The sequence below is a fragment of the Manacus candei genome, unplaced genomic scaffold (assembly GCF_025592945.1).
Source record: "Manacus candei isolate 608988 ecotype Guabito, Panama unplaced genomic scaffold, ASM2559294v1 h1tg000080l, whole genome shotgun sequence".
Taxonomy (NCBI): domain Eukaryota; kingdom Metazoa; phylum Chordata; class Aves; order Passeriformes; family Pipridae; genus Manacus; species Manacus candei.
The window spans coordinates 431,465-458,561 of record NW_026138128.1 but is presented as its reverse complement, the minus strand read 5'-3'; the positions used below and the strand labels follow the sequence as shown (position 1 = coordinate 458,561).

The 27,097-nt window shown below is 63.8% G+C and overlaps 4 protein-coding genes and 1 non-coding gene across 7 annotated transcripts; 3 read left to right on the top strand and 2 right to left on the bottom strand.

Moving 5' to 3' along the window:
* Positions 1–249: 249 nt before the first annotated feature.
* Positions 250–6,307, top strand: R3HDM4 (R3H domain containing 4). The gene is made up of 8 exons (XM_051810995.1): positions 250–401; positions 2,657–2,811; positions 2,950–3,068; positions 3,339–3,462; positions 3,921–4,006; positions 5,013–5,098; positions 5,419–5,474; positions 6,070–6,307. Exons 1-8 carry the CDS (start codon positions 358–360, stop codon positions 6,171–6,173), a joined length of 774 nt encoding a protein of 257 aa, XP_051666955.1. The 5' UTR covers positions 250–357; the 3' UTR covers positions 6,174–6,307.
* A 745-nt stretch (positions 6,308–7,052) lies between these two features.
* Positions 7,053–7,159, bottom strand: LOC127481605 (U6 spliceosomal RNA). Its single transcript, XR_007908271.1, has one exon. It is a non-coding gene; the product is annotated as a U6 spliceosomal RNA (small nuclear RNA).
* Positions 7,160–7,494: 335 nt separating this feature from the next.
* MED16 (mediator complex subunit 16) lies at positions 7,495–15,460 on the top strand. 2 transcript variants are annotated; one of them, XM_051810916.1, is made up of 14 exons: positions 7,495–7,853; positions 8,212–8,319; positions 8,426–8,595; positions 9,134–9,565; positions 9,863–9,968; positions 10,585–10,740; positions 11,070–11,281; positions 11,507–11,713; positions 12,125–12,335; positions 12,532–12,665; positions 13,013–13,205; positions 13,448–13,664; positions 13,890–13,973; positions 14,796–15,460. In XM_051810916.1, the coding sequence occupies exons 1-14, from the start codon at positions 7,718–7,720 to the stop codon at positions 14,920–14,922; spliced, it is 2,493 nt and encodes an 830-aa protein (XP_051666876.1). In that variant the 5' UTR covers positions 7,495–7,717; the 3' UTR covers positions 14,923–15,460. The 2 variants fall into 2 exon arrangements, with proteins under 2 accessions (XP_051666876.1, XP_051666875.1); XM_051810915.1 differs by lacking the exon at positions 14,796–15,460 and adding an exon at positions 14,573–14,785 and having other exon boundaries at positions 7,583–7,853.
* A 1,369-nt stretch (positions 15,461–16,829) lies between these two features.
* Positions 16,830–19,184, bottom strand: CFD (complement factor D). Its single transcript, XM_051810994.1, has 5 exons — positions 18,964–19,184; positions 18,612–18,765; positions 18,224–18,368; positions 17,586–17,843; positions 16,830–17,301 (listed from the first exon to the last, which is right to left on the bottom strand). The coding sequence occupies exons 1-5, from the start codon at positions 19,025–19,027 to the stop codon at positions 17,128–17,130; spliced, it is 795 nt and encodes a 264-aa protein (XP_051666954.1). The 5' UTR covers positions 19,028–19,184; the 3' UTR covers positions 16,830–17,127.
* PLPPR3 (phospholipid phosphatase related 3) lies at positions 17,850–25,518 on the top strand. Of its 2 annotated transcripts, XM_051810921.1 has the most exons (8): positions 17,850–18,047; positions 22,021–22,163; positions 22,285–22,470; positions 22,600–22,729; positions 22,927–23,122; positions 23,228–23,285; positions 23,523–23,696; positions 23,962–25,518. In XM_051810921.1, the coding sequence occupies exons 1-8, from the start codon at positions 18,035–18,037 to the stop codon at positions 25,222–25,224; spliced, it is 2,163 nt and encodes a 720-aa protein (XP_051666881.1). In that variant the 5' UTR covers positions 17,850–18,034; the 3' UTR covers positions 25,225–25,518. The 2 variants fall into 2 exon arrangements, with proteins under 2 accessions (XP_051666881.1, XP_051666880.1); XM_051810920.1 differs by lacking the exon at positions 17,850–18,047 and adding an exon at positions 21,038–21,432 and having other exon boundaries at positions 22,285–22,729.
* The last annotated feature ends 1,579 nt before the right edge of the window (positions 25,519–27,097 follow it).

Sequence of the window (27,097 nt, the reverse complement as noted above, 5' to 3'; positions counted from 1 at the left end):
CGATGGGGCCAGCGGGGGCTACACGGGAGGGGCTAACGAGGATTGAGCGGGGTTTAACGGAGGCTAACGGGGGGTTCACGGGGGCTTGTAAGGGGAGGTAGCGGGGTTTAACGTGGGGTTATCGGCGGTTATCCGGGGTTAGCGGGGCCCGGCAGCCGCCGAGCCCCGGTTACACGGGCTCCCGCCGTGCCCCCCGTGCCCCCGCCCCCCGCGGCTCCCCAGGCGGGGCTCCCGCGGTCCCGCCCCCGTGGCGTCACTTCCCGCGGGCGGTGCCGGGCCCGGTGCCGCCGGTGCGGGCCCCGGGAGGCGGAGGGAGGTCGGTCCCGGTGCCGGTGCCGGGTCCGGGCCGAGCGGGCCATGGTGGTGCTGCGGGGCGGCGCGGGCCCCGAGGAGCCGTTCCCGTGAGTGCGGGCCGGGGCCGTGGGGCGGCGGGGCCGGGAGGGGCCGCCCGGAGCCCCCCGGGGCTGTCGGTGCGTTCGGGCGGCGGCGCCTCCCGGGACAGCCCGTCCCCAGCGCCCCCGCCCCGGGCGGCCGGGTCAGAGCGCAGCCCGGGACAGCCGTAATGAGCTCATTAGCGTTCACCCCGCCGAGGTCACGGTGCTCCCGGTCACCGGGGAGCACGGCCGAGGTCCCCGCGCCTGGCCGGGGGTCCGGGGAGCCTGCGGGAGGGGCTGTCGGGGGGTTGTCCCGCGGTGGCTTTTGTTCTGTGTGTTGCTGCCGTGTCCTGCTGCTAAAGGATGAATAACAGGAACAGGTTGGAAACCCCCCAGCAGGGAACGAGGGGCTGCCCATTCCCTGCCTGGAAGTGGGAAGTGGAGGAGAAGCCACTCAAAACTCTGCTCCGGTGGCCCTGGAGCTGCCGGGCCCGTGTTCCTGGGGTCAGGGATGGCTCTGTCCCCAGGGAACGAGCTGTGCTGGGATCCCTGCCCTGGGATCCCCCCTCGGCCTGGCTGAGCTGTCCGGGACGGGGCCCTGGTGCCGAGGTCAGCGGAGCTCATCCAACAACGTCCTGAGGTCACTGTCCCCTGTGAGCCTCCCGGTCGGTGCTGGGCAGAGGCGGCAGTGCCAGGGCAGACGTGCCAGGGCAGACGTGGCAGTGCTGGATGCCAGGGCAGCCAGGAGCGGCCCTGGAGCCTTTGGGAACAGAAAGTCGTGTGTGGCTCAGCCCATTCCGCTCCCAGCCACGGGCCTCGGGGGTCCCGGCAGCCCTGGGATGCTCCTGCCTTGCTGACACTCATTTTTATCATCTTTTCCCCTCCAATGGAGGAGGAGGACAACAAGCCCCCCTCACTCTGCTGCCCTGCCCTGTGAGAGCTGGATGAATGTTGGCAGTGCCGTGCCTGGACTCCCCTCTTTGGGGGGCTCTTTCCAGGGCCGTGCCCGTGAGCCGTGACGGCTCCAGGGAGTGCCTGGCTCGCAGCTGTGCACTCAGACCTGAGCTGGGGCCGGCGTAAGGTGACTCCCTCTGTTTATGTTTTTTTTTTTTTAACCACCTTTGTATCAAAACTCGATCTGCCAGCCCTGGTCTCTCGCTGTGGCAGGTTGGGTTACCGTTCCCCACCCGTCCTTTGGGCGTCCCTGGGATATCTGTGGCCCTTTTATTCCTTCCAAGCCCACCTCTGCCATGGTTTTCTCTCCAGCTGGAAGTGGATGGTTGTTTTTTTACCCTCCCCCCCCCCGCACACGTCACTGCCCCCATCCAGGGGAAGGGAAAAAAAAAAATCAAGGTTTTGGCATGGGTGAGCAGCTGGCTGCTGGCCCAGGCACAATCGGGTGGCACAACCTGCTCTGCCCTGAGCCCAGGGCGGCTCTGCCAAGGTCTGATTGCAGGGTCAGGGCTCCCTGAGCCCTGGGGCGCTGGGAAGGAGGGGACACAGTGGGGAAGCTGTGCCTGGGGGGGACACAGCCCTGTGGAAGGGGCAAGGCCACGGAGCTGCCATTGCAGTGGGAACATCAGTGACCTTTGGCAGCTCCTCATCCCTGATGGACAGTCCTGGGGAGTTGTTTTGGGAGTGTTGGTTTTCTCACTCACCCTCTGCTGCTCTAAAGGAAACCCACACAACCCTGACGGGAAGCTCCTTCACAAGTGGGCAGAGAACGAGCAACGACAGTGAAACTTCCTGTCTCTGGTGTTTAGTGAACTTTGAAACCCGAGCAGTTGCACTCAACGCCCAGGAAGCTGCTTGGCTCCTTTTTCACCCAAAGTTATCTCAGTTTATGGTCGTTCCTAAGTTGTACCTGTGACTAAGTAATGCCCTGACTGCAGAATTGTTGTGAACAGCAGCCAAACACCTCTGGGTGCCCCTGGGAGCTGGCAGTGGCATGGCAGGGATGGTGTTCCTGCTGCTGATCCCACCGGGACGGTGCCGATGGCTCCACAACACGAGGTGCAGCGGGGGCCTGGCAGGAATGGATCCTGTGGTTTTGCTTCACGTGCTGGTGGGGTTAATTACCCAGCATGTCCAGTGCTGACCTGCAGGTGCTCTGAGCAGAGCCAGTCCTTGGGGCTGACAGTGACCCGAGGGGAACGCTGGTGGCTGATGCTCTGCCTCCCCATCGCCCCAGCACGGGCACTGTCTGTGCAGCCCCCTGTCCTCGTGCTGCCCCAGGCCCGGGGGGCTCGGCTGGGCTCACCCCTTCCCCCGTGTCCCCACAGGAGGATCGAGGACTGCCTGCCCCCGCTGGAGGACTCCCCGTCCAAGCGGTTCTCCCCGTCCAAGCGGAAGCAGTATTATATCAACAAGGCCATCCGCAACTCCGACCTCATCCCGAGGGCCAAGGGCCGCAAGAGCCTCCAGAGGCTGGAGAACAGTAAGGGCTGGGGCACGATTTCTTCCCCAGGGCAGGTGGCAACCTCCCCTAAACTGTGTAGCAGGCAGGGGTGTCCTGGGGGCATGGGGCTTCTCTGGAGGTGCTGTTTCCACTCTCAGGCTTTGCTCTTGCCCCCAGCTCGCTACCTGATGACACTTCTGGAGCGGGACGACTGTGGGAGCGACGAGGGAGAGCTCGACCACTCTGCCACCCCCAGCATCTTCACCGAGGCCTGTAACAATGAGACCTATGTGGAGGTGGGCTCAGCCACCCCCCGGCCTGGGGCTCGCTGGGAGGGCCCTGGCATGGCACGTGGTGCCTGTACCTCACTCCTGAGGAACCCTCTGCCTCCCCTGCCTGAGCTGGTGCACCCCAGGTTCTGCCTGGTCTGGTGTCAGGGCTGGCATCTGTGGGCCTGGTGCCCGGCTGCTGCTGTGTGTGCCAGAGGGCAATGAGGTCCTGGGGTGGGGAATCTCCAGGCAGATCCTCTCATAGCGAGTTGTGCCTGTGGTGGCTTCTGTTGTCAGATCTGGAACGACTTCATGAACCGGTCGGGAGAAGAGCAGGAGCGGGTCCTGCTCTACCTGGAGGAGGAGACCAGGAAGAAGCACAGGAGGAAGCTGCCTGTCAAGAATGAAGACAAGTGGAAAGGTGCTGGGAGGGGACGCTGGGTGGGAACAGCCCCTCCCTTTCCTTCCTTGTGTACATTTTGGGAAGGGTGACCTTCCCCAAGGGCTGCACCCACTCCCTGCACCATGTGTTTATGGTGGGGTGGGGGGAGGCCTGATCCCACCCCCTGAGTGTAGCATTGGGGGATTATGGCTGCAGACCCGCCATGGACCCGGGAGGGTTTGTGGGAGCCGGGAGTGGCTGGGGCGATGGGCACAGCAGCTGTCCCCTGATGGCACAGCCCCAAATCCCCACACTCCCAAACGCTCCCACCTGGGGAAGGCATTGCTGCTCTGGGGGTGACTGTGACCCATGAGAGAAGGGGGTGCCCAGCCACTGGGTCCTCCTGAGAGGTGACACTTTGCAGCCAGAGCCGTCCCGCAGGCTCTGGGGCTGTGACCTGTGTCCCAGTCCCTTTTCCCTTCTCTCTGTCACTCCAGAGCTCCCGGCCTACACGCCCCAGGAGTGTTTCCAGCGCATCAGCCGCCGCCTGCGCGCCACCCTGAAGCGGGGCCGGATCCCCATGGTGAGCAGGGGTCCCAGGGGGGCAGGCAGGGGTCCGGGGGGGTGCAGGCAGGGGTCCCGGGGGGTGCAGGCAGGGGTCCCAGGGGGGGCAGGCGGGGCTCCCTCCACAGCCGTGTCCCCAGGGCTGTGCCCTGACCTTGTGTGTGGGCGCTGAGCCGGGGCGGTGCCGAATTTCAGAGCAGCTCCTGGGAACGTGCTCCAGTCCTTGTGTGACCCTGCGGTGGTGGCTGGTTGCAGATGGGTTTTCCTGGCTCTGTTCAGATTTTTCTGGCAGTTACAGGACCTTTTCCAGTGGCTGTTATCCAGTCTCTGTGCAATAAGCAGCAGGTGACGGGTGAACCTGGCGTGTTTGCGCATGGGGAAAGCAGTAGAGCATTTGGGGTCTTCACAGTGGCCCACACAAGGTTATTTGGGAAAACTCCAATGCATTTTGAAAGGGGTAAAAGTGCGCAAGCTGCTGAGCAGGATGGGGAGAAGTGAGTGTGGGCTCAGGAGCTGGGCTGCCACGCGCTCCCTGCGCTGCCTGCCCAGGCACTGCCTCTGCCGGCCCTGGGGTGCTGGCTCCCCGCTCACTCTGCTCAGTGGGGCTGTTTTGCTGCTCTGTTTGTTTTCCTGGTGCTAATTAGAGCCTCTAAACCCAGCCTGGGCTCCTCCTGCCCGCTGGCTTTTGCTTGTTTGTCCTCAAATGAGACGTGCCTGCTGCTCGTCTCCAGGGTCACGGTGCTCCGCAGAGCTGCAGAGCACTGCCCTGTGTCAGGAGGCACGAGGCTCCCCTGGCTGCTCTGAACACAAGGGACAGTGCCAGCCCTTGGCACACACACTGTGGAGTTGGCAGGGGCCAGATCCTTCCCTGCCTCAGGGGCTGGAGAGTTGAGATGTCTCCTGTTCCAGTGCCTCCCCACTGTCTCCCATCCAGATTATTGCCTGGGAGCTGCTGGCAGTAGCTCCTGGGGAGTTGGAGGCCCCATAGTGCTGGGGCCTTGCTGAGCCCCTGCCTCTCCTTACAGGGGACGCTGGAAGGGCTGGAGGAGGAGCTGCTGGCCTTCTTCTCTGTCACTCCCCACTCGGTCTACACAGCGCTGATGGACAACAGGTATTTCCTCAGCTCGGGGTCCTGAGCTCTGGGGTTCACTGTGTCCCGGGGCTGCCCAGTCTGCTGAGGGGCTCTGGGACAGACAGCACTCCTTGGTCTCCCCTCAGCCAGGCTCAGGTCTCCATCTGGGGACACCCCACCTGGCCTGGTCCCCATGGAGCCCTGGGGGAGGGATGCCCTCAGGGATTCCCGTGCAGGAGCTCGTGGCACTTTGTGCTCCCCATCTGCTCCGTGGGTCCCTGGGAGCACTGAGGGCAGGGCAGTGTGTGGGACACTGTTCAGAGGCGTGTTAGCTCTAATCCCATCCCAATTTCCCCCAGCTTCGAGCGGCTCCTGCTCCACGCACTCTGCCAGTACATGGATCTCGTCTCTGCCAGTAAGTCTTGTGTCTGCTTGTTTTTGGTTTTGATTTTGTTTTTGTTTTCCCCTTTCCTCCATCACTATCTCTCCTCTCCAGCTCAGCCTTTTCCTCCCGGCCCCACCTCGGGCTGGGGCTCACAGATAACCCCGTGCTCCACCCCTGCTGCCCAGAGCTCCCTGGGCAGCCCTGGCTGTGGCCACCAGTGCTGGGAGCACCTGAGGGGGTGGCCAGGCCCTGCTCTGCGGGGGGATTTGGGTGGCCCAAAGTGAGAGGCTGCTTGCAGGGCTCTCTCTCCTGTGGCTGCTGCCTCCTCCTAGAGAGCAGCCTGCCCTGGGCCTCCCAAGAGGTTTTGTTGCCAAGGTAGGGGAGGAGACAGAGACACCAGGCCCCATCCCTGCAGAGCTGCTTGTGGAAAACAGCATGAGAGCACTGATGATGGGGAGTGAGCCCACGGTGCTGGCAGGGACACGTGGAGGCGGCTGAGGCTGGGGGGGCACAGAGCACAGGGGAGGCCATGAGCGCCAGGGGGAGGAGTGGAGGGAGGTGGCTGGGCTGGGAATGCCGTGTCTGGGGGACAGGGGTGTGCTGACTGCTCCCTCCCACCCCCCAGGTTCGGACATCGAAGGGAAACGTCAGATGAAAGTGAGCAACAAACACCGCGTGTTCCTGCCCCCCGAGCTGCTGCTCTCAGACTACCTGGGGCAGCTGAGCTGATGCCCCGAGGGCCGCCCTGCCCCTCCTTCGGGCCTCCCCCAGCCCCGGGGACCCTTGGCCCTTCCGTGCTGCAGGAGGGGCAGAGCCGGGGACTCGTGGCTGTGCCCCCGGGGCTGGTGTGGGCAGGGCAGCCCTGCCCGGTACCACTGTGGGTGCGGAGCAGGTGCCTCTCGCCCGCCCCGCTCCCCGCGCTGCCCTCCTGGAACTGTTTGTGTGTCTATTTATAACCCAGGTGTTTTTAAAAATAATCAGGCGGGGCCAACCCCCTCTGGCGCTGACGCTCGTGGGGTGGTTTTGGTCCAGATTTTTCTGCGGTGAAACAGCTCCCGGCGGGTGCTGAGCCATCGCTGAGCCGGCGGAAGAGCCCGGGGGCTGCCGCGTTCCGGCGCCCACAGCCCGGGGAGGTGTCCAGGGGGGCTCCCTGTGCCCTGCCTGCACCACGGGGCTGTTTTTAAGTGTAATATAGCCTGTGTTTTTTATCACGTGTATGTATATTTACGTGTGTGTGTGCGTGTGTGTGTGTTGGGGGTTGCAGCCCCCCTCGGGGCTCTCCCTGCTTGCCCACAGCTGCCATGGGGGCAGGTGGGGCAGTTTTGGGGGGGCTCTCTGTGTCCCCTGTGTCCCCGACACGTGCTTGCAAGCTGCTCGAAGGGTGTGCCCTGGGGGTCTTTGCAGGTTGCTCTGACACTGCGGGGACTCCCGGGGAGCCCCCGGTGCCTGCTTTGCTGGAGTGACCGGGCATGGGTGATGGGTGTGTTCAGGAACAATAAACACGGTGCTCCCTCGCTGCGGCTCGGTGTCTTGCATGGGGCCGGGGGGCCGGGCGGGGTTGGGGGGTTCTTTTGCAGTGCCCGCAAAAGGGGGGTGGGGGCAGGTGCGAAAAATATGGAACGCTTCACGAATTTGCGTGTCATCCTTGCGCAGGGGCCATGCTAATCTTCTCTGTATCGTTCCAATTTTAGTATATGTGCTGCCGAAGCGAGCACGAACTGCGTTCTGCCTGCGGCAAAAATTAAAGGTCCAGAATTTAAAAATAATTAGGACAGGGTGACTCGGTGAGTTGCGAAAGGAAAGCTTTCATAAGTCAGTTCAGATTTTCCTAATGTTTCAACGCCTCGCTGTCCTTCGATTTCTCCAGAATGCCCGAAATACGGGGGTTCTGTTCGCTGTCGCTGCCCCGGGGGGTTCTGGGTAGGCGTTCATGCAAATTAGAGCCATGAGTTGGCTGCCCGGCCCCGCCCCGCTCTGAGGACCCCGGCCGGGGTGTCCGCGGCGGTGCCTGAGGCGCGGAGCGGGGCAGCCCGCGGGGGCGGGGCGGGGTCCTGGGAGCGGCGGGAGGCGGCGCGCGCCGGTGGGTGCGGGCCGGGACCGACCGGGGATCCCCGGGATCCCGCGGGACCTGTGTCCCCCCGGACCCTCCCCGCCCGCCGGGCCTCGCCCGGGTCGGTCCCTGCGGGCCGTGCCCGTGTGACGGGCCGTGTGTCGCCCCAGGCAGGACCGAGCCCGTCCCGCGTCCCGGTGCCCGCCGGGGCCCGGCCGGCGGGATGGACCTGGCGTACGTGTGCGAGTGGGAGAAGAAGCCCAAGAGCAACCACTGCCCCTCCATCCCCCTCGTGTGCGCCTGGTCCTGCCGCAACCTCATCGCCTTCACCACCGACCTCCGCAACGAGGAGGAGAAAGGTACCGTGTTCCCGTGGACCTCTGCGAGCTCCCGGAGCACCGGCAGGTCCAGGATCCTCTGGGCCGGGAGGCCGGGGCTCTGCCCTGGCCCTGGCAGGGAACGCTGCTCTGCTTTTCCTCCCATCCCTCAGCCTCTGACAGTGTCCAATGGGTGGTTGTTCCCTGGTTGTTCCCCTAAACCAGGACCAGCTCCACGTCCGTGTCTGGCCCCTCACAGAGTTCCCAGCACAGTTGTTATCCTGCCCAAAATCATTTATGTAAAGTATTTAATGTCTTTCCCCACATCAGCTGAGGCTCTGTGGGCTCAGAAACAGTGGCTGGTGAGGAGGGACAGGGAGTCACCTCTGTGTTCTTGCAGATCTCACCCACATGGTCCATATCATCGACACCGAGCACCCCTGGGACGTGTATTCCGTGAACTCTGGGCACACTGAGGTCATCACGTGTCTGGAGTGGGATCAGTCGGGTGAGCTGGGATCCCTCCTGCTGTCCCTGTGTCCCAGAGCGATGGAGGGCAATTCCTGGGGGGGTTGGGCTGTTCCCCCTGTTCTCACACAGTGCTGCTGTCCCAGGCTCCAGGCTGCTCTCGGCGGATGCCGACGGACACATCAAGTGCTGGAGCATGACAGATCACCTGGCCAACAGCTGGGAGAGCACGGTGGGCAGCGTGGTGGAGGGGGACCCGGTGGTGGCCCTGTCCTGGCTGCACAACGGTGTCAAGCTGGCGCTGCACGTGGAGAAGGTTTGTCCCAGCTCCGGGGGGAACCTGGGCTGGAACACTGGCTCATGTCTTGGCAAAGGACGTGGGATCCCACCTGTGTTCTGTCTGCTCTGAGCTCCCTCATGACCTTGACCAAGTCCGGTTTTTTGCCAAAGAGGAAAGTCGGATTCCTGGTTCCTGCTGAATTCCAATGGGGTTTAGAGCCTGGGTTTCTTTTGGCACTTTGAATGTGTTTTTCTTAGTGTGGTGCCTTAGTTCTGGGCTGGGACATGGAGATAGAGCAGTTCTTTCCTGACCAGTGGTAATTCAGAGGAAATGTGTTTGAGGTGCTGAGGTTTGATCCAGGGGTTTGGGCACAGGACCAACAGGGAGATGAGCTCCCTGTTTGGAAACATATCTGACTGCAGACTCCCAAAGCCCGAGGCTGCCAAGCACAAGTTCTCTGCTTCTGTTGCTTTTGATTCCTGTGGTGTCCTGCAGAGATCCTGCCCCTCTCCCACGAGGAGAGCTCCACAGGCACAGAGTGCAAATGCCTCGGTTTTGCTGACCTTTGTTGCAGTCTGGAGCGTCGAACTTCGGCGAGAAGTTTTCCAGGGTGAAGTTCTCCCCGTCGCTGACGCTGTTCGGCGGGAAGCCCATGGAGGGCTGGATCGCCGTGACCATCAGTGGGCTGGTCACCGTGTCCCTCCTCAAGCCCAACGGGCAGGTGCTGACGGCCACCGAGAGCCTGTGCCGCCTGCGCTGCCGCGTGGCCTTGGCCGACGTCGCCTTCACGGGCGGGGGCAACATCGTGGTGGCCACGTCGGACGGCAGCAGCACCTCCCCCGTGCAGTTCTACAAGGTCTGTGTCAGTGTGGTGAACGAGAAGTGCAAGATCGACACCGAGATCCTGCCATCGCTGTTCATGCGCTGCACCACGGACCCCGCGCGCAAGGACAAGTACCCGGCCATCACTCACCTCAAGTTCCTGGCTCGGGACATGTCGGAGCAGGTCAGCAGCTGCCCTTAAGGCGGGTGGGAGTTCGATGAGGAACAAGGAGGTGGCTGTTTGCTCCACCTTGGCTTCCCCAGGGGCTCTGAAGGTGACCAGCGTGTCCTGCACTGCCCTTGCCGTTTTGGTGCAGCTGGAATTAGGGACCTCACCGTTACCTCCCACTGATTCCATCCTCTGCTTTTTGCTGGCGGGGCACGACCTGAGTGGGAGCAGGACCCTGGGAAGAGAGGGTGGGAATGGCAGGGGCAGTGCCCTCCCCGTTGTGATGCTCATGAGTGGGGCTCTGTTCCACAGGTGCTGCTCTGTGCTTCCAACCAAAACAACAGCATCGTGGAGTGCTGGTCCCTGCGGAAGGAGGGCCTGCCAGTCAACAACATCTTCCAGCAGATCTCACCTGTGGGTGAGTGTCTGCACCACGTGCTCTTAAGAACAGGAGTGTGGTCTGAGGGGAAAGGCAGGACAGGTTCTCACATCCCTTATCTCATATATGGGGTTATCCAGAATCCCACATTTATTTTCGGGTGTTCTCAGTCAGATGCTTCACTCATCTGTGTCGTAGGCAGCGACTTGCTGTTTCCAGGAAGTGGTTTGGTTGTCAATTTTGCAGCCATCCTTCCTGCTGTGAGCAGAGCCTCCCAAAGGGCCAGGGTTGGGCAGCAGAGCTGGATTAACCCCCTGCCCAGGCTGCCTGGGCTCCACCCGATCTCAGATAGAACAGAATCAGTCAGGGCAGTGTGTTTGGGGAAATAGAAAGGATTATTATGCATAAGGATTCTCTAATCACCCCCAGCAGAGCCTTCCATGAGGGGAAATTTGGCAAAACAAGTTGTTTGTGTAATTCAGGAAAAAAAATAGGGAAATACAAGGGAAACATATGGGAAGTATATGAGGAATATACTGGTTTGGTGGAATGAAGTGCTTGGTCTGTGATCCTGCTTGGTTGGAGAGTGTGGGCAGAAACGGGGGATTTGATCTCTTAGGGACAGATGTCTCGCTTATTTGCTTATTTTCCCCAGTGGGAGACAAGCAGCCCATGATCCTGAAGTGGAGGATCCTGTCTGCCACCAATGACCTGGACCGGGTGTCGGCCGTGGCACTGCCAAAGCTGCCCATCTCCCTGACCAACACGGATCTGAAGGTGGCAAATGACACCAAATTCTTTCCTGGGTTGGGTAAGGAATTCCTGTTGTCTTTCTCTTAAATACATGGCTTTTGCCTGAAACTTAAACTTCTGGGCTGTACCTGAAGTAAAAATGGGAGCAGAGCCTGTGGAATGCTCATGCAGAACTTTCAAAGGCGTGATGTCTTCCCAGCCATCCCGTTGTGTTTCCGTGGGAAGAGGTGTGTCTCTGTGAAATGCAGACGTGGGGCCTGGGAGCCCCCAGCCCTTTGACTGCTCCTCGTTGCCACATGGACTTCAATGGTGGCCAGAGCTTCGGGCGAGGGCTGTGCCGTGCTGGGAGGAGCCGCTGGCTCAGCCTCGGTTGTCTCCTGTCCCCAGGCCTGGCCCTGGCTTTCCACGACGGCAGCGTGCACATCGTGCACCGGCTGTCCCTGCAGATGATGGCCGTGTTCTACGGCTCCTCCTCGCAGCGCCCCGTGGACGAGCCGTCCCTCAAGCGCCCGCGCACCGCGGGGCCCCTCGTGCACTTCAAGGCCATGCAGCTCTCCTGGACCTCGCTGGCCCTGGCTGGCGTGGACAGTCACGGCAAGGTCGGTGCTCTCTTACAGCTGGGTTAGTTCTCATCCAGGCTCTCCGGGTGATGGTGGGTCACTCAGAAAATGCTGGGAATTCCAGCTGTGCGATCCGTGTTAGATGGGAAGGGATGTACCCCATGGCTGCAGGAATTGTTGCTGTGTCAGGAGTGGCCCTGTAGCTTTGTTGGATGTTTTCAGGGTCATTCCTGATGCCGGTGTTCCTTTTCCTCCTCCCTTTAGCTCAGCATGCTCCGCATCTCCCCCTCCATGGGCCACGTGCTGGACATGAACATGTCCCTGCGGCACTTGCTGTTCCTGTTGGAGTACTGCATGGTGACCGGCTACGACTGGTGGGACATCCTGCTCCATGTCCAGCCCAGCATGGTCCAGAACCTGGTGGAGAAGCTGCACGAGGAGTACATGCGCCAGAACGCGGCCCTGCAGCAGGTCGGTGGGCAGGAGCTCTGGGCTCACCTCGAGGGTGGGCATGGGGGGCTCAGGGACTGGGAGTGGGGAGCAGCCAGTGCCACTCCTCGGGAGACAGGTGGCTCTGCTCTGCTGTGCTCTCTGAGTGCCTGGCTCAGGCAGTGCTGGAGCTGGGATGGGCTTCCACATTAGCAGTGTTTTCTGTCACTGACATCAGCGGGTCTCTACCTGTTGGAGACTTCGGGTGAGATGGTGAAGTCTATTTTTGGCAGATTCTGGGAACAGCAGCATTCACGTGCACAATGTTCATTATTCCTGTCACTCCTGTGGCAGAAATTGAGAGCAGAAAATAAAGCAGCAGCAGCAGCTTTAATGAGCTTATGCTAATTCTGCCTTTCCCTGTGCATTTTGCTGCATCTCCCCGTCGCCCAGGTCCTCTCCACACGCATCGTTGCCATGAAGGCGTCGCTGTGCAAACTCTCCTCCAGCACCATCGCCCGTGTGTGTGACTACCACGCCAAGCTCTTCCTCATCGCCATCAGCTGCACCCTGAAATCGCTGCTGCGCCCCCACTTCCTCAACACCCCGGACAAGAGCCCCGGGGACCGGCTCACCGAGATCTGCTCCAAGATCACCGATGTAGGTACTGACAGCTCACGGCAGCCCACACTGCCTTCCCAGCGTTTGGGGTTGGATTGTTCCCCATCGTTCAACACAAAGTGCCGCAGTGTCTTAGCAACTCCTGGGTTTGAGGAGGAAGAGGAGGGTGACCTCCCTGGGGAGGATTTGAGGTTTGGATCCATCTTCCTGAGCCAGGTGATGTCTCGCTTCTGTTCCAGACATTGACAAGGTGATGATTAACCTGAAGACAGAAGAGTTTGTCCTAGAGATGACAACATTGCAGTCCCTGCAGCAGCTCATCCAGTGGGTGGGGGATTTTGTGCTCTATCTCCTGGCCAGCCTTCCCAACCAGGTGAGACCTGGAGTCCCAGGAACAGACCGAGGGGGTGCAAACACCCGTGGGCAGTGCTGGGGAGTTTTAACCAGGACCACATGTCCCTGTGGGGTGTGGGAGGCGCTGGGGAGGAGCGTAAGGATCAGCAGAATTAGGGAAGGGCCCCTCCCATGCCCACTGGGGGCCGGTGGCGCAGTGACCGGCAGCACGGTACCCACAGGACTCAGGGAACTGATGCAGCTCTGCAGGCCTCCCGCATCCCTGGCGGCGGGTGCTGTGGGGTGAGTGCTGCTGGAACAGGAGCTGTGTGGGTGCAGAGCACTGGCTGGGGCGGGTGTGACCCCCCAGGCCGTGTCCCTCGGCAGGGCTCCCCGGTGCGCCCCGGGCACAGCTTCCTGCGCGACGGCGCGTCCCTCGGCATGTTCCGGGAGCTGATGGTGGTGATCCGCATCTGGGGGCTGCTGAAGCCCAGCTGCCTCCCCGTGTACACGGCGACCTCCGACACCCAGGACAGCATGTCCCTGCTCTTCCGGCTGCTGACCAAGCTCTGGCTGTGCTGTGAGTGTGACCAGTTCCCTGAACAGTAATTCCTGCCTCGGTGGGGCTGGTGTGTGGAGGGACTGACTGTGGGACGTGACTCCAAGGGGATCTGGTGCCTTCGGAAAGGGCAGGTGCAGCTGCCAGGGTTATTGTTTTCCGGGCTGTCTTGGCAGTGGAGGAGGAGGGTGCACGCAGCTCTCTGGAGCCCTGAAGCAGGATTGTGAAAGTGTCGTTGGTTCTTCGCTTCATTTTCCATACAGGTCGTGAGGAAAATCACATCACGGAGCCTGACGATGCCCTGATCGACGAGTGCTGCCTCCTGCCCAGCCAGCTGCTCATTCCCAACATCGACTGGCTGCCCATCAATGATGGCATCATCAGCAAGCTGCAGAACAAGCAGCTGGTCCGGCTGCAGTTCGGGAAGGCCCCTGGGCTCGTTGGCCACACTGTCTCTTCCCAGTTCGATGCCTTTGTCAGGTACAGGCATGTGGAACGAGTGGCTGCTGTGGTGAGAAGGGGTGTTGCAGGCATTGCGGTCTCTTGGCAGCTCTGTGGTTTGGGACACCTGGGGGTTTGACTTGTCCTCTTGCTGGATTGACCCAAGAGCAGTTTATCCTCTCTGCTCGAATCCAAATGCAGCTCCCTGTCCTGGGAGCTGCCTGTGGAAAGTGACACTGGGCAAGTCCTGCTTTCCCTCCCCAGGGCCCCCGGACAGCCCAAAATTGACCACCTGAGGCGGCTGCACCTGGGCGCGTACCCGACGGAGGAGTGCAAGTCCTGCACCAGGTGAGTGACACAGGTGTCACTGCTCTGTGCACCAGGTGAGTGACACAGGTGTCACTGCTCTGTGCACCTGGGCTCGGGCAGCACTCACAGTCCTGGGTGTCCTTCAGGAGCTCTCTGAGGCTGGTTATGGCTGTGGCTAAGATGTCCCCAACCTGGGACACTCAGGGCATTATCAGAGAGTGGCCTCTCTGTGGCCTGGCCCTTGGGTTAAAAATCAAACAGATGAGATTTAAGTTCATAAATTAACAATCTGGTCAGTGGAGCCAGAATCGGGCCTGGAGGAGTCTCTATAGTGACTCCTTTATATGATTCCCAGTTCTGCAGGGCTGGTCCTTAAAGCACCTGTGTGCTTGGAGTGGGGTTGGGGTAGGAACCACCCAGCACCCCTGCTCCCAGTTTGGGGTCATCTTTCCACCCAGGCTTGCATTTCATGCTGGCCTCCTCATCCACCCTCACGGGAGAGCCTGGATTTCAGGATAATGGCTCAGGGAAAAAACATCCATCTAGTCATGTGATTGAATTAGCTTTAATTACTGGGTTTAATAGAAAGCCTCTGTAGCACATCATTTTTGTGAGATGACTGTTCCATGTGTAAACAGCAGCTGGGGCTGTTCCGCGCCAGGCTCCGGCTCCAGGAGGGCCCTCAGCAGGATTGTTGCTCGCTGGTTTCAGCTGGTTTTGGTGCTCTCAAGAGTCACCTGCAGATGACAGGAGCTGGTTTCCCCCGTGGGTGGCCCCACTCCTGCGTGATCCGTGCAGCAGCCCAGCAGCCCTGGCTCCTGGGGCCCCCCTGGGCTGGCTGCACCCCCCGTGTCCCCCCAGGTGCGGCTGCGTGACGATGCTGAAGTCGCCCAACAAGGTGACAGCGGTGAAGCAGTGGGAGCAGCGCTGGATCAAGAACTGCCTGTGCGGGGGGCTGTGGAGGAAGATGCCCCTCAGCTACTCCTGAGCCCTTCCTGGGGCACAGTGGGGGCCAAGAGCTCTGTGGGGCTCCCTCCATGGAGGGGTCGTGACAAGGGCACAGCAGCTCCTCTCCTGGAACAAACTGCTGCCACTCTGCCTTGCTGAGCTGTGCTGGAAAACGGAGTGGAGGGAACTCTTTTCCAGGGAAGAGCTGGAAGGCAATGCCAGGGGTTTCCCCATCATTTGGGGCCTGGGAGGGGACAGCCTGGCTGTGTGTCAGGGCTGTGCTGGCAGAGCACTCTGGGCAGAGAGAGATGACGGGGTGGCTGGGGGGGAAGAAGGTCCCAAGTGTGGCGAACAAACACCTGGTTCTTCATATCCATCCTGTGCTTCTGGCTGCTTGAGAAGTGCCACGTGGGCTGGGCACTCCTGGGCCTTGAGCAGATCTGCCCCTCTGACAGGAGCTGTCGCCTGCGTGCCCATCGGTGTTGGATCAGAGCAGGAACACGAGTGCTGCTGCCTGGAATGAACCCCCCTTTGGCTCTTGCTGTTGTAAATAAAAACTCCCATAATTTTGTACAGAACATGTGGTTTGTTTCTGTGGTGTGACGTGGCCACCCAGTGCAGGGCCAGGGCAAGGGAGCCATGGGAAAGCCCCCAGTGCATCTGTCAGGAAAAGAGCTGCCAGGGGCAGGGGAAATGGATGTTTTCAAGGTCAGTGCCACATCCTTATGGACATGTGAGTAGAAAACATGAAATCCTTGGGGTTGGGTAAGTCTCCAGCTTCGGGCAAAGCCAGACACTTGAGCGGGTCGGAGGAGGAGCGTTTGTGATGCAGCCGAAAATCCTGTTGGACTTTTGCCCTCCTGTGGCCCCCCTGGCTGCTGCTGCACTGGACAGGAAATCACAACCTCCTGGTGGCAGTGAGGCTGTGTCTGTGGAGCCCCAGCCCTTTGGGGGTCAGGTGGGTGACTTGGGCCTGCTCTGTTCCCCAGGGTCCTTCAGCTCTTAGGGAGGAGAGCCTGGAGCCTCCAGCTGCCCTGCGTCCCAACCAGCCAATTTCATGTCCTCACACACCCTTCAAGGGAAGCAGTGAGCCAGTTTTTGTACATTCCTTCTGGAAGTGCATTTTCATTATTATTGAGAACTGGAGCTGGTGACAGAGAGCTCATTCCCCAAACTCCAGTGAATGTTTCACTGCACAGAGCTGGACGAGCTGTACAGAGCTTTCCCCCTCGCTGTTCTGCTGGTTATTAAGGACAATCAAATGTCTAATTAGGAAACTGCACCTTGTTAAGGCTCTTTTCCCCTGTAAGTAAAACTCAACCAAGGCCCTTTGTGAGTCTCTTTTTCTCAGAGAACAGGTTTGGGGTTATTTAATATTTGATTGGGAACAGGGAGCAGCAGCACAGCGCTGGGATGGAGCAGGGGGATGGAGCAGGGGAACAGACATTCATGTCCCACCCACCATGGAGCTCCCAGGATGGGATTGGAAGGGTCTGGCAGTGCCCTGGGCCATGCTGCTGCCCCGCTCCCATCCCTTGTGCCTTGGCCCCGCTCCCTCCAAGGACTGGGGAGTTTGGAGAATGAGGGTCTGTGGGGGGACACGAGACAAGGACCAGGGTTATGGTGGGAAGATGGGGCTGTGCCTCGCCCTGCTTCTTGGCTCCTGGGGCAAGAGGGACCCAGTGAGAGTCCTGTTGGGTCCCAGCACAGATCCCTCTGTAGGAGCTGGAGCAACTGCTGCTGTCTCAGCAACAGGCAGGTTCTGCTTTCCCAAGTGTTCACACAATGACCCTGCAGGAGGTCCTGGCTGTGGACCTTATCATGGCCACACCGCAGGATGTGTCCCCTGCTCCCACCTGAGGCCACACAGTCCCCAGGGGCTCAGTCTCCACATCTCCCACCCCATGTACAGCTCCCCTCAGTGGGGCTCCTGCACAGACTCCCAGCTCTGCAGAAGTCATTATCACTTTATTGCAGCGATCGTGGGCAGCGTTTCGGGCACCTTCAGCGAAGCCTGTGGGGGACTGTGACCCCCCATCCTCCCCCAGCTGGGCCCTGTGCTTTGCAAGTAGGGACCCAGGGACCCCCTTCCCTGGTTCCCTGCCGTCCCCTCCTGCTGTGGGGGGACGCTCTGGGAGCGGGGTGGGCAGTGGGAGCCCCTGGTGCGCAGCGGGGCAGCGGCGTGGGTGCTCTGGCCGTGCTGGCAGCAGCAAGCCGTGGCGTGGAGCAGGTCCCCGGGGTCCCCTCAGCGAGTGTCCCCCTCCCCATCGGCGGAGGCCATGACGCCGTCGATCCAGGCCGCGTACGGGGCCAGGCGGGTGTAGATGGCCGGTTTCTTGTAGTTGCCGCAGACGCGGGAGCCGGCGGTGACCACTGCCTCGGCCACCCCGCCGCAGACCAGGGGGCCACCAGAGTCCCCCTGGAGGACCAAGGCTCGTCAGCATGGCCAAGGGTTTGCTGGGATGCCCCAGCCCATCTCCCATCCCTGATTGCTGTCTCCAGGCTCCTTTGGGCTGCCCTGCAGTGGCCAGCACAGGGTACGGAGCCCCCTCACCTCAGGGACGTGACCTCCTCCTGCCCCGCTGCCCCGACCTCTCCCAGGCTGTGGAAATTCTCCTGCCTTGCCCTCTCCCGGCCCCCCCGGGGTGGTTGGCAGCCCCAGCCCGAGGGTCCAGCCACGGGCCCACGGGAGGCAGGCGGTACCTTGCAGGTGTCCTTCCTGCGGGAGTCGGTGCACATCATGTTGTTGGTGACGGTGCCGTCGTGGCGCGTGCGGTGGTTGCAGACGTCGCGGCTGATCACCGGCCGCTCCACCTGCTGCAGCCTGTCGGGCCTCCTCCCGCTGTGGCTGGTGATGCCCCATCCCGCCACCTCGCACACCGTGTCGGGCGCCACGTCCCTGTCCTCCCGCTGGAACGGCAGCACCTGCACGTCCGCGTTCAGCTCCGCCTTCTCCTCCAGCTGCCACCAAGCAAGAGGGGACCCGGGTCAGGGGGGCAGCTGTGCCACGATCCAGCAAGGCAGGGCAAGCCCAGCCCTGACTCCGGGATCACCCCAGGCCTGGCCACGCTCAGGGCTTTGCCTCCTGACCAGAGCCCCAGGGTGCAGGCAGAGACCAGAGCTGGAGCCACGAGGAAGATGGAGGCATTTGGATGCAGCTCAAAGGTCTTTTGTGGGCGAAGCAGGGATAGTCCCATGGGACAGGGAGGAAGGCACAGGGGAATCAGGCCCAGCACGACCTTGAGGGTTTTCTCTGGCCTCAGTCGGTGACCCTGGAGGGTCCCAAGGGACAGCGGGATTTGCAGGAGTGGGGAGGAGGGTCCCAGGGGCCCCAAGCCCACCTGGAGGAGGAGGAGGTCGTCCTTGTTGTTGTGCTTGTTGCTGCCGGGGTGGGGGAACTGGGCACGCACCCGGTACAGGCGTTTGTGGGGCTCCTGCTCCGTGAGCGAGTGTGCCCCCAGCAGCACCTGGAAGAGTTTGTCACCCCTGGAAGAGAGTCAGAGTGTGGGACAAACAGAGTGGGAGTATTGCTGCACCAAGCCATGGAAATGGGGTGCTTGGGGGACCAGAGAGCCCCCCAGGGGTACCAGGAGCCCCTGCAGCCCCTGCTCAGCCCTCACTGCAGATGGGATCAGAGCCCCGTGCTCCCACACCAGAGTCAGGGCTGCAGAGTGGGATTTGGCCCTAGTCCAGCAGCCCCCCAGGCACGGAGCTGACCCCCCCACTCACGTCTCCTCGGTGCAGTGGGCAGCGCTCAGCACCCACTGCTCGGCGACGAGGAAGCCCCCACAGACGTGCTGCCCGTCCAGCTGCAGGGAGGCCATGAACGGCTTCAGGTGGGGCCTGGCCTCGTAGCCCCCCAGGATCCGTCCCCGAGGCTGCCCTGCGGGAGAGAGGCCCTGTCAGGTGAGGGACACAGGGCAGTGTCACTCCCGTGGTACCCTGCTGGGTTCCTGGACCCTGTGGGTTGTGGCAGCACCTGGCTGCAGGTGGAGGCAGGAATTGGGCTGGGCAGGAACCCCCCCGTGCTGGGGATGTCGCTGCCCTGGCCCCATCCCGGGGTTCAGGGGGGTGCACTCACCGTTCACTGTGGCCCCGAGCAGCAGCAGCACAAGAACAAGGACGGGAGCAGGACTCAGCCCCATGGCTGTGGAGGAGCCCGGCGGTGCCTCTGCCCAGCTGGGGGTGTGGGGGAGTTTTGGGGTGCGCGGGGGCTCCGGGGTGGACGCTGCTCACCCGGGGCTGGGGCTGGGGCTCCCTTTTATGTCCAGTTTGGGACGGTGGGGGGGGCAGGAAAGGGGAGGTGAGGGAGAGCGGGGGGGTTTCCGCAGCGTGGGCCGAGTGTTTTGAAATATTCAGCTTATAAAAGGGGTCAAGAGTTCTCGGTATAAACAGGGTGGGAGGAGGAAACAGCCCGGCCCAGCTGCCGGCCCTGGCACACGGCACCGGGGATTTCTGTGCCGGGGTTTTTGATGCCTAAAAAGTTCCAGCTCGTGGCACATGAAGGCTCCAGCACATTCCATCCCCCCACTCAGAGCAAGGACCCCCGCCAGGCGTGGGGGGGTCCCTGGTGGGTGCTGGGTGCCAGCTCGGTGGGTGCACAGGGATGCAAACCCATCGCCTGGGTTTGCCCTCGGACTGACAAGGACAGCGGGGTCAGGACCGCGGGGGACACCCCAACCCCGAGGGGCTCCTGCAGGTGGGGGTTGCGGTGGTGGGAAGGGTGACGGCAGCGACAGGGGCGGTGTCCGGGGTGGCGGTGGCAGGGGGGTCAGTGACGGCGGTGCCGAGGATGCCGGTGGCGGTGGCAGCCCCGGTCCCCTCTGCCTTTCTCCCCGGTGCCACTAAGCGGAGCCACCGCCTCGGATCCCGCCCGGTCCCGGCGCGTTCCCGAGCTCCGGAGCCGCCCATCGCCCCCGCCCGGGCTCGTCCCCGGAGCCCCTCACCCCGCCCCGAGGCTCCTCCGCGGGGCCCGGGCCGGGATCCCCGCCCGCCCGAGGTCACACTGCCCTCGCCCTTTGCTGGGACAGCCACTGGCCACCGTGGCCACCCACAGCTGTGTCCGGCCGTGCTCCCGCCAGTGCAGCCAGGACCGAGCAGGGCTGAGGGGACACCGGGCAAGGGGCTGGATCTCACCGCCCCCCTTCTCCTCCTGCTCCCAGAGCCTCTACAGCTCCGACCTGCCGTGCTCCCTTTGTCTGGTGGCACAGACGCTCCATCCCCCGACTCTCGACCCCCCGGCCCCCCCCGGCAGCAGCCGGACAGACTCACCAGGGGAGGGGGCCGGGCACGGGGGTCCCCAGGGACTCAGGGGTCCCTCTGCGGGGGCAGCTTCGCGTCCCCGCTGTCCCCACGTGGCGGGCGGGGGTCGGAGCACGCGGTGGTGTGGTCGTCGCTCAGCCGGGGGATTTCCTGCAGGGAGAGCGGCTTAATCGCGGCTTCCAGGGATTCGGGATTTAGATGTCAAATACGCCTGGAGATTTCTGCCCACTTAGGGCCAAAAATGGAACAAGGGCAGCTTGTGGGGCCACACAGAACCTGGATGGGACCAGGAGCGGGTGGGCGGGGGGTGTGCAGCGGCCGAGTGTGGGGTACAGGGAACGGGAGATGGGGTGCAGGGAATGGGGTGTGGGGCGGGGTACTGGGTAGAGCACGGCCGGGATCCACTGCAGGTGGAGGGGGCAAGGACAGAGGGGCCAGGGTCCCACCCCCTCCCGAGAGGTGCCAGGAGTCCCCGGGGAACAAAGGGAGCTGCACCCACTTCCTCAGGTCCAAGTCAGAGACACAAGGCTCCTGCTGAGGGTGACTCCCGGCACCGTCCCTGGGGCTCCTCGTGACCGCGGCCCAGGGCTCGACCCGAGTCCCTCCCGAAGCCCCCGGGTGCCACGGGAAGGGCAGGTGCCCCCCACCAGCAGAGCCAGGTGGGTGTCGGGGGGTGGCAGAGCTCCGGGGGGTTCAGTGTGGCGGTCACACCCCCCCCATGCTGCGGGACTCCCGCTTCGGCCCCTCCCGGGTCTCCGCAGCCCCAGGGCGAGGGAGGGGGCTCTGCAGGGCAGGAGACTCCTCGGGTCGGGGGTCAACACCCCTCACGCAGCACAGGGCGGGGAGGGTCGATCGGGGCCCGGCAGTGGAGGGAGCCCCGGGGGGCGGCGGCCCCGGGACCCCCCGGTTCCCCTCGGTGCCCGGGCAGGGTCCGGAGCGGCGCCCGGCGAGGTCGGTCCCGCTGCTGCCTCGGCCCCGCCCGGCCCTTTGTTTCGCCTCGACCCCCCCAGACCTCCCGAGATCCCTCCAGACCCCCTTAGATGCCCCTCCCTGGCCCGACGGGGGCTCGAGGGGGGCTCGGCGCCCCAGGAGGGGCCGGGGGCGGCGGGGCGGGGCGGGGAGCGGCGGGCGGGGGAGGAGGAGGAGAAGGAGGAGGAGGAGGAGGACGCGGGGGCGGAGGAAGCTGCCGCTCCCCGCGCTCCGCCGAGGCAGGAGCATCCCGGATCCCGGGGACCCCCCAGCTGCCACCGCGCCCCCCGCCCCGCTGCGCCCCGGGGCCGCCTCTGAGGTGAGTGGGGGGCACAGTCCGGCACAAAGGGCCGCTCCTCCCTCCCCCGACACCTCCTCCCATCCCCCGGCCCCGACCCCCGCCCGCGGCTGCGGCACGGTCCTCGCGAAGGGGGGGGGGTGTCCCCACTGCGCCCCCCGCCCTCCAGGTCATATTCCCGATTAATCCCCCATTATTGTCCCCCCCCCTTATGACGCCCCCGCCGTTCCCCCCCGTCGCTCCATCCCCCTTATGCTCCCCCTCGTTTCGCAGCCCGGGCTCAGTGCGGTCTCAGGGGTTGGGGCCGGGGGGGCCCGGGGACCCCCATCCCCGGCCCGGCTCTGCGGGCGGCACACCCCCTCTCCACGCCCTCCGCACCAGCCTCGCCGCCTGTCCCGGTGGTGGCCGCCTGTCGCGACAGACGAGCCTCCGCCCCACCTGTTGTCACACCCCCTGGCTCGGTCGGGCCCCCCCTCGGAGTCCTGGGGGTCCCCTGGGGGAAGCGGGACACCCCCAGTCCCGGCAGTGTCCCCCCACTGAGCGGCTGCCAAGGGCAGCAGAGCGACCAAGGGTGACCAGGGGTGACCCGGGGTGCCTGTTCCCCCCCAGAGGGTGACACTTCAGCCCCACAGGGCAGAGGCACAGCCCGGTGGGCCCCCCGTGCCTGCCCCAGGACCATGATCCCCCCCAAGGAGAAGGCCCGCGCCCCCAAGGACAGCATGACGCTCCTGCCCTGCTTCTACTTCGTGGAGGTGGGTGTGGGGTGGGTGGGCACAGGGTGGGGGGCTGTGGGGGGCTCCATCCTGGGTCCCGGCATGGCGGGTGGGGGTCTGTGTGGTGCTGTGGCTCCGTCCCCACATTCTCCCCCCCCAGCTGCCCATCGTGGCCTCCTCCATCGTGACACTCTATTTCCTGGAGCTGACGGACCTCTTCAAGCCGGCCAAGGTGGGCTTCCAGTGCCACGACCGGGCGCTGTCCATGCCCTACGTGGAGACCAACGAGGAGCTCATCCCGCTGCTGATGCTGCTCAGCCTGGCCTTCGCCGCGCCCGCCGCCTCGGTGCGTGGGGCTCGTCCGGCTGCAGGGTCGGGACAGAGCCGGGATGGGGGTCCCGGTGCCTGGCGGTGTCCGACACCTGCCAACAACCCAGACCCCCCAGTCCCGCCTGAGCCACTGTTTCCTCCCCAGATCATGGTCGGGGAGGGCATGGTGTACTGCCTGCAGTCCCGGCTGAAGGGCCGTGCCGGTGCCGAGGGCAGCATCAACGCCGGCGGCTGCAACTTCAACTCCTTCCTGCGCCGCACCGTCAGGTTTGTGGGTACGTTGTGCCACAGCCCAGGCAGGACCCGAGGGCTGGAGGGGATGGGGGGGCACCCTGGCTGCCATAGGAGGAGCGTGGGCCCACTCAGACCCTGGACCCTTCCCAGTGCCTGCGGGTGCCCCAGGGCTGGGTGGGCCCTGGCCCGCCTCATGTGGGATGGGGGTGACCTGCTGTCCCACTCCTACCATCCCCAGGTGTCCATGTGTTTGGGCTCTGCGCCACGGCCCTGGTGACAGACGTCATCCAGCTGGCCACTGGCTACCACGCGCCCTTCTTCCTGACCGTCTGCAAGCCCAACTACACACTGCTGGGCACCCCCTGCGATGCCAACCCCTACATCACCCAGGACATCTGCTCAGGCACCGACAAGCACGCCATCCTCTCTGCCAGGTATGTTCCAGGGGAGCCCCATGCCACGCTGCCAACCCTCCTGCCCCATGCCAACCCTGTCCCCCTGCTTCTGCCCCACCCCAACCGCATCCCCTCTCCCTGCAGGAAGACCTTCCCATCCCAGCACGCGACGCTCTCGGCTTTCGCTGCCGTCTACGTGTCGGTGAGTTCCTGGCTTGGGGCAGCATGAGCCCTGTGCCGTGGGCAACAGCGTCCCTCTCCCACTGGCACAGCTAAACTCTGCCCGACACACGTGTGCTGTGCTGGGTGTGGGTGCGTGGACACGCGTGTGCACACTGGTGTGTGTGTGCCGGGACCTGCAGTCCCAAGTGCACCCAAGAACTGTCTGTGTGGACAGGGCTGGGCCGGGGCCGTCACTAACAGCCTGTTCCTGCCCCAGATGTATTTCAATTCCATCATCTCGGACAGCACCAAACTCCTCAAGCCCATCCTGGTCTTTGCCTTTGCCATCGCCGCCGGTATCTGCGGCCTGACCCAGATCACCCAGTACCGGAGCCACCCCGCCGACGTCTACGTGGGCTTCCTGATCGGCTCCGGCATCGCCGCGTACCTGGTGTGTGCTGGTCCTGCCCTTGGGCAGGGGGAGGGGGCGGGGGAGGCTGGCGGGGGCTGCAGTACCTGGGGCCATGTTGACCCCACACTCTCCAGAGCAGCTGTGGCTGCCCCATCCCTGGAAGTGTTCAATGCCCGATTGGATGTGGCTTGTAAGGTCTGGTGGAAAACATCCCTGCCCATGGCAGGGGGATTGGACTAGATAACCTTTAAAAATCCTTTCCAACACAAACCATTCCAGGATTATGTGATTTCCTCTTCCACAGGCTTTCCATGCTGTTGGCAACTTCCGCGCCCCGACGGAGCGGGTCCCGGTGCCGGCACCAGCCAAGGACGCGCTGCGGGCGCTGACGCAGCGGGGCCACGACTCCGTGTACCACCAGAACAAGTCGGTGAGCACCGACGAGCTGAACCCGCAGGCGCGGCTGGAGGAGGCGGCACGACCAGTGCCACGGGAGAAGAACTCGCTGGGCAGCCTGAAGAGGGCCAGCGTGGACGTGGACCTGCTGGCCCCCCGCAGCCCCATGGGCAAGGAGAACATGGTGACCTTCAGCAACACCCTGCCCCGCGTCAACACACCCTCCATGGACGACCCCGCGCGGCGCCACATGACCATCCACGTCCCCGTGGACGCCTCCCGCTCCAAGCAGCTCATCACCGAGTGGAAGCAGAAGTCACTGGAGGGCCGGAGCATGACGCTGGCAGAGGAGGCGGCCCAGGGCCGGGGCACGGGGGAGCCCAGCGAGGAGGTGCCCCCTTCCCTGTACCCCACGGTGCAGGCACGCTCGGCTGAGCGGGCGGCCATGGGGCCCCGTGTGCTCATCCAACCCCGTCCGGGCGCCTCGCAGCTGGTGCACATCCCCGAGGAGAGCCAGGCGGGCGCCGCCGCCCCGGCCGGCAGCGGGGCGGCCGTGCGGGCCAAGTGGGTCATGGTGGCGGAAAAGGGGGGAGCGCAGCGGGTGGCCAACCCCCCACGCCTGATGCAGGTCATCGCCATGTCCAAGCAGCAGAGCCTCGTCTCTGTCACTCCCAAGCACTCAGAGACGTCCTCGTCCTCCACCAGCTCCGACTCCTCTCAGTACCGCTCGCCCTCCGAGCGGGACAGCTCCAGCATCATCACCATTGATGCCCACGCCCCCCACCACCCTGTCGTTCACCTCTCTGCTGGCAATGGGCCCTGGGAGTGGAAATCGGGGCCAAAGGGGCCAGAGGGACCAGACACCTACGAGCTGGGTGAGGTGGGGAAGGATTTCCGTGGCTTCCGCCCAGCCAAGAGCGCCGGTGTCTCCCCTGGTTCCTCTGTCAGCGACATGGAGCAGGATGAGCCGCGCTACGGCAGCCTGGCCGCCATCCCGGGGGCTGGGGGGGGCAGTGGGGAGCGGGGGGACCTGCCCCCCGAGGGGCTGCTGGCCACGGCCAGCCGCGAGTCCACGCTGCGCAGGAAGCCGGCCGAGCGGGACGGGGCGGCGGACAGCGAGGTGGACCTGTACTACAAGAAGATGCAGGCGGGCCGGAGGTTTAAGGACTGAGCCCCGGTACCTTCCTGGGGCCTCCCACCCCTGCCCCGGCTCGGGGGGCTCTGTGGGGCCGGGGCCCCTCTCTGCAGGGAGCAGCAGGACAGGGTTGGCTTTGGCATCGAGCAGCGCGAGGCAGAGCACGGCCACGCCGGTCCTGAGCCAGCTGAGACATCTGCTCCCAGCCAGGCAGCTGGGGGGCTCTGCTCCCCCCCACAGCCTGCAGGGCTGTGCAACTCCAAGCACTTTGACTTTCTCTCTAACACTGGTGCTGACATTTCCGAGGGGTTATTTTATTCCAGCTCTGGAAGGGGATGTCTGTCGGGGGGTGGGGGGGACACAAATGGTGCTGATGGGCTTTGGGGGGCAATGGATCAAGGGCTCGGGCAGGGGGGGAGGCTGCTGTGGGACAGCAGGCCCTGGCTTGTGGGGGGTTTGTGGGTGCTGGGAGTCCTGTGACACTGACCCCCATCCTGCACCACTGGTTTGTGTGGGGAAGGCCGAGGGGGGCCGGTGCTGAAAGGGAGGGTCTGTCCAGGGCTGAGGCTCTGGGCACACAGAGGCTGTAAATACTGCAGGGGCTGGAGGAGAGGGGGGCACTGGGGTAGGGGCACAGGGCCCAGGGGTCAGCAGGGGCTGAGCTCTGCCCCAGGAGAGGGGCCGAGTTTTGGGGGGTATAGGGGGGGCCGGTCTCCAGGCTGTGAATACATCGGGCAATGGCTGGAGCTGCTGTGGTTTGAAAAGCAAATAAACACGTGGATGTTCCCTGGCTGGGCTCCTTTGACAAGGTGTGGGCAGCTGGTCCCACGGCTGGGGGACAGGACTGGGGCTCCAGCACCCACGGGGGCTCCCAGCCCGGGGGGCTCCCAGCCCAGGGCAGCCACGTCCCCCCCGGAACAGGACGCTGTGCCAATGGCACCAAACTGCCACTGTCAATTGGATTAACAGTGGATATCCCAAAGCCTCTGCCTTGCAAACATATGGATTATCCACATAACCCTGACTCGGTGCTGGAAAAGCCACTCGGGATTAGCAGCAGGATTGTGGCAGCAGCTCGTGGTGTGAGGGGTTACGGGGGGCCCTGGGAGGGGACCCGGAGGGGTCTGACCCCAACCAGCAGCGGCACGAGGGGCACGAGGGCTGCGGGGCTGCCGCGTCCGGCCGCGGGGCTGACCCGGGGAGGTGACCCGGGGAGGTGACCCGGAGCCTCCGGCGAAGGTCACCAGGACAGGGGCCGCGCTCACGGCCGTCCTTGGCGCGGGCTGGGGCGGTGCGGGGGCTCCCAGCCCAGCAGCCCCACTCGGCCCCGCGCTCACGGCTCACTGCGGTGCCGATGGCGTCACGCGCCGCTTCCCTCTGCCTCTGACCCAGCGGTTTCCATGGCAACTGCCAGCCCCGCACCGCTCCCGCAGCCACAGGCACCCCTCCAGCCCCACACCCGCTCCCGCACCGCTCCCCCAGCCCCCGCCCCCCCCCCTCGGGCTGCCCCCCAGCAGCCGCTGCTGCATCGCTTGAGGACCCGCGGGGCCGGGAAGGAGCGGGAGCATCCTCATCCTCATCCTCATCCTCCATCCCCCCGCAGGAGGGACTGCCAGCCCCCGCCTCATCAGCTCCGGCCAGGACTCTGTCCCGGGACCACCCGTGTCCCATGTCCCGACCTTTTCCGCCGGGAACACCCTCTGCCCCCGGCCCGTCCCCGGGTGAGCACCAGGGAAGGGCTCCCCGGCTTCCTGACACACAAAGGGCTCGGCCGCGCCCCCCCATCCCCGGGCTCGCTTTGCCCTCAGCCAGGGATCCCCGATTTGGGGCTTCTGCTTTGGCGTTTCTGCTGGCAGACAATTCCCTGTTTGTACCCAGCGGGGCCGGGGGTGCAGGGAAGGCCGGGGTT

What these genes read in the sequence shown, in the direction of transcription:
- R3HDM4 (XM_051810995.1), top strand. Translation starts at nt 358, where the DNA reads ATGGTGGTGCTGCGGGGCGGCGCGGGCCCCGAGGAGCCGTTCCC. An exon ending in AGCGGGGCCGGATCCCCATG is followed by an intron (nt 4,007 to 5,012) that starts GTGAGCAGGGGT and finishes CTCTCCTTACAG; the next exon opens with GGGACGCTGGAAGGGCTGGA. An exon ending in ACAGCGCTGATGGACAACAG is followed by an intron (nt 5,099 to 5,418) that starts GTATTTCCTCAG and finishes AATTTCCCCCAG; the next exon opens with CTTCGAGCGGCTCCTGCTCC.
- MED16 (XM_051810916.1), top strand. Translation starts at nt 7,718, where the DNA reads ATGGACCTGGCGTACGTGTGCGAGTGGGAGAAGAAGCCCAAGAGCAAC. An exon ending in CCGCAACGAGGAGGAGAAAG is followed by an intron (nt 7,854 to 8,211) that starts GTACCGTGTTCC and finishes GTGTTCTTGCAG; the next exon opens with ATCTCACCCACATGGTCCAT. An exon ending in CAAATTCTTTCCTGGGTTGG is followed by an intron (nt 10,741 to 11,069) that starts GTAAGGAATTCC and finishes TCCTGTCCCCAG; the next exon opens with GCCTGGCCCTGGCTTTCCAC.
- CFD (XM_051810994.1), bottom strand. Translation starts at nt 19,027, where the DNA reads ATGGGGCTGAGTCCTGCTCCCGTCCTTGTTCTTGTGCTGCTGCTGCTC. An exon ending in GCCCACTGCACCGAGGAGAC is followed by an intron (nt 18,369 to 18,611) that starts GTGAGTGGGGGG and finishes ACTCTCTTCCAG; the next exon opens with GGGTGACAAACTCTTCCAGG. An exon ending in GCAGGAAGGACACCTGCAAG is followed by an intron (nt 17,302 to 17,585) that starts GTACCGCCTGCC and finishes TTGGTCCTCCAG; the next exon opens with GGGGACTCTGGTGGCCCCCT.
- PLPPR3 (XM_051810920.1), top strand. Translation starts at nt 22,089, where the DNA reads ATGATCCCCCCCAAGGAGAAGGCCCGCGCCCCCAAGGACAGCATGACG. An exon ending in CACGCCATCCTCTCTGCCAG is followed by an intron (nt 23,123 to 23,227) that starts GTATGTTCCAGG and finishes CTCTCCCTGCAG; the next exon opens with GAAGACCTTCCCATCCCAGC. An exon ending in TCGCTGCCGTCTACGTGTCG is followed by an intron (nt 23,286 to 23,522) that starts GTGAGTTCCTGG and finishes TTCCTGCCCCAG; the next exon opens with ATGTATTTCAATTCCATCAT.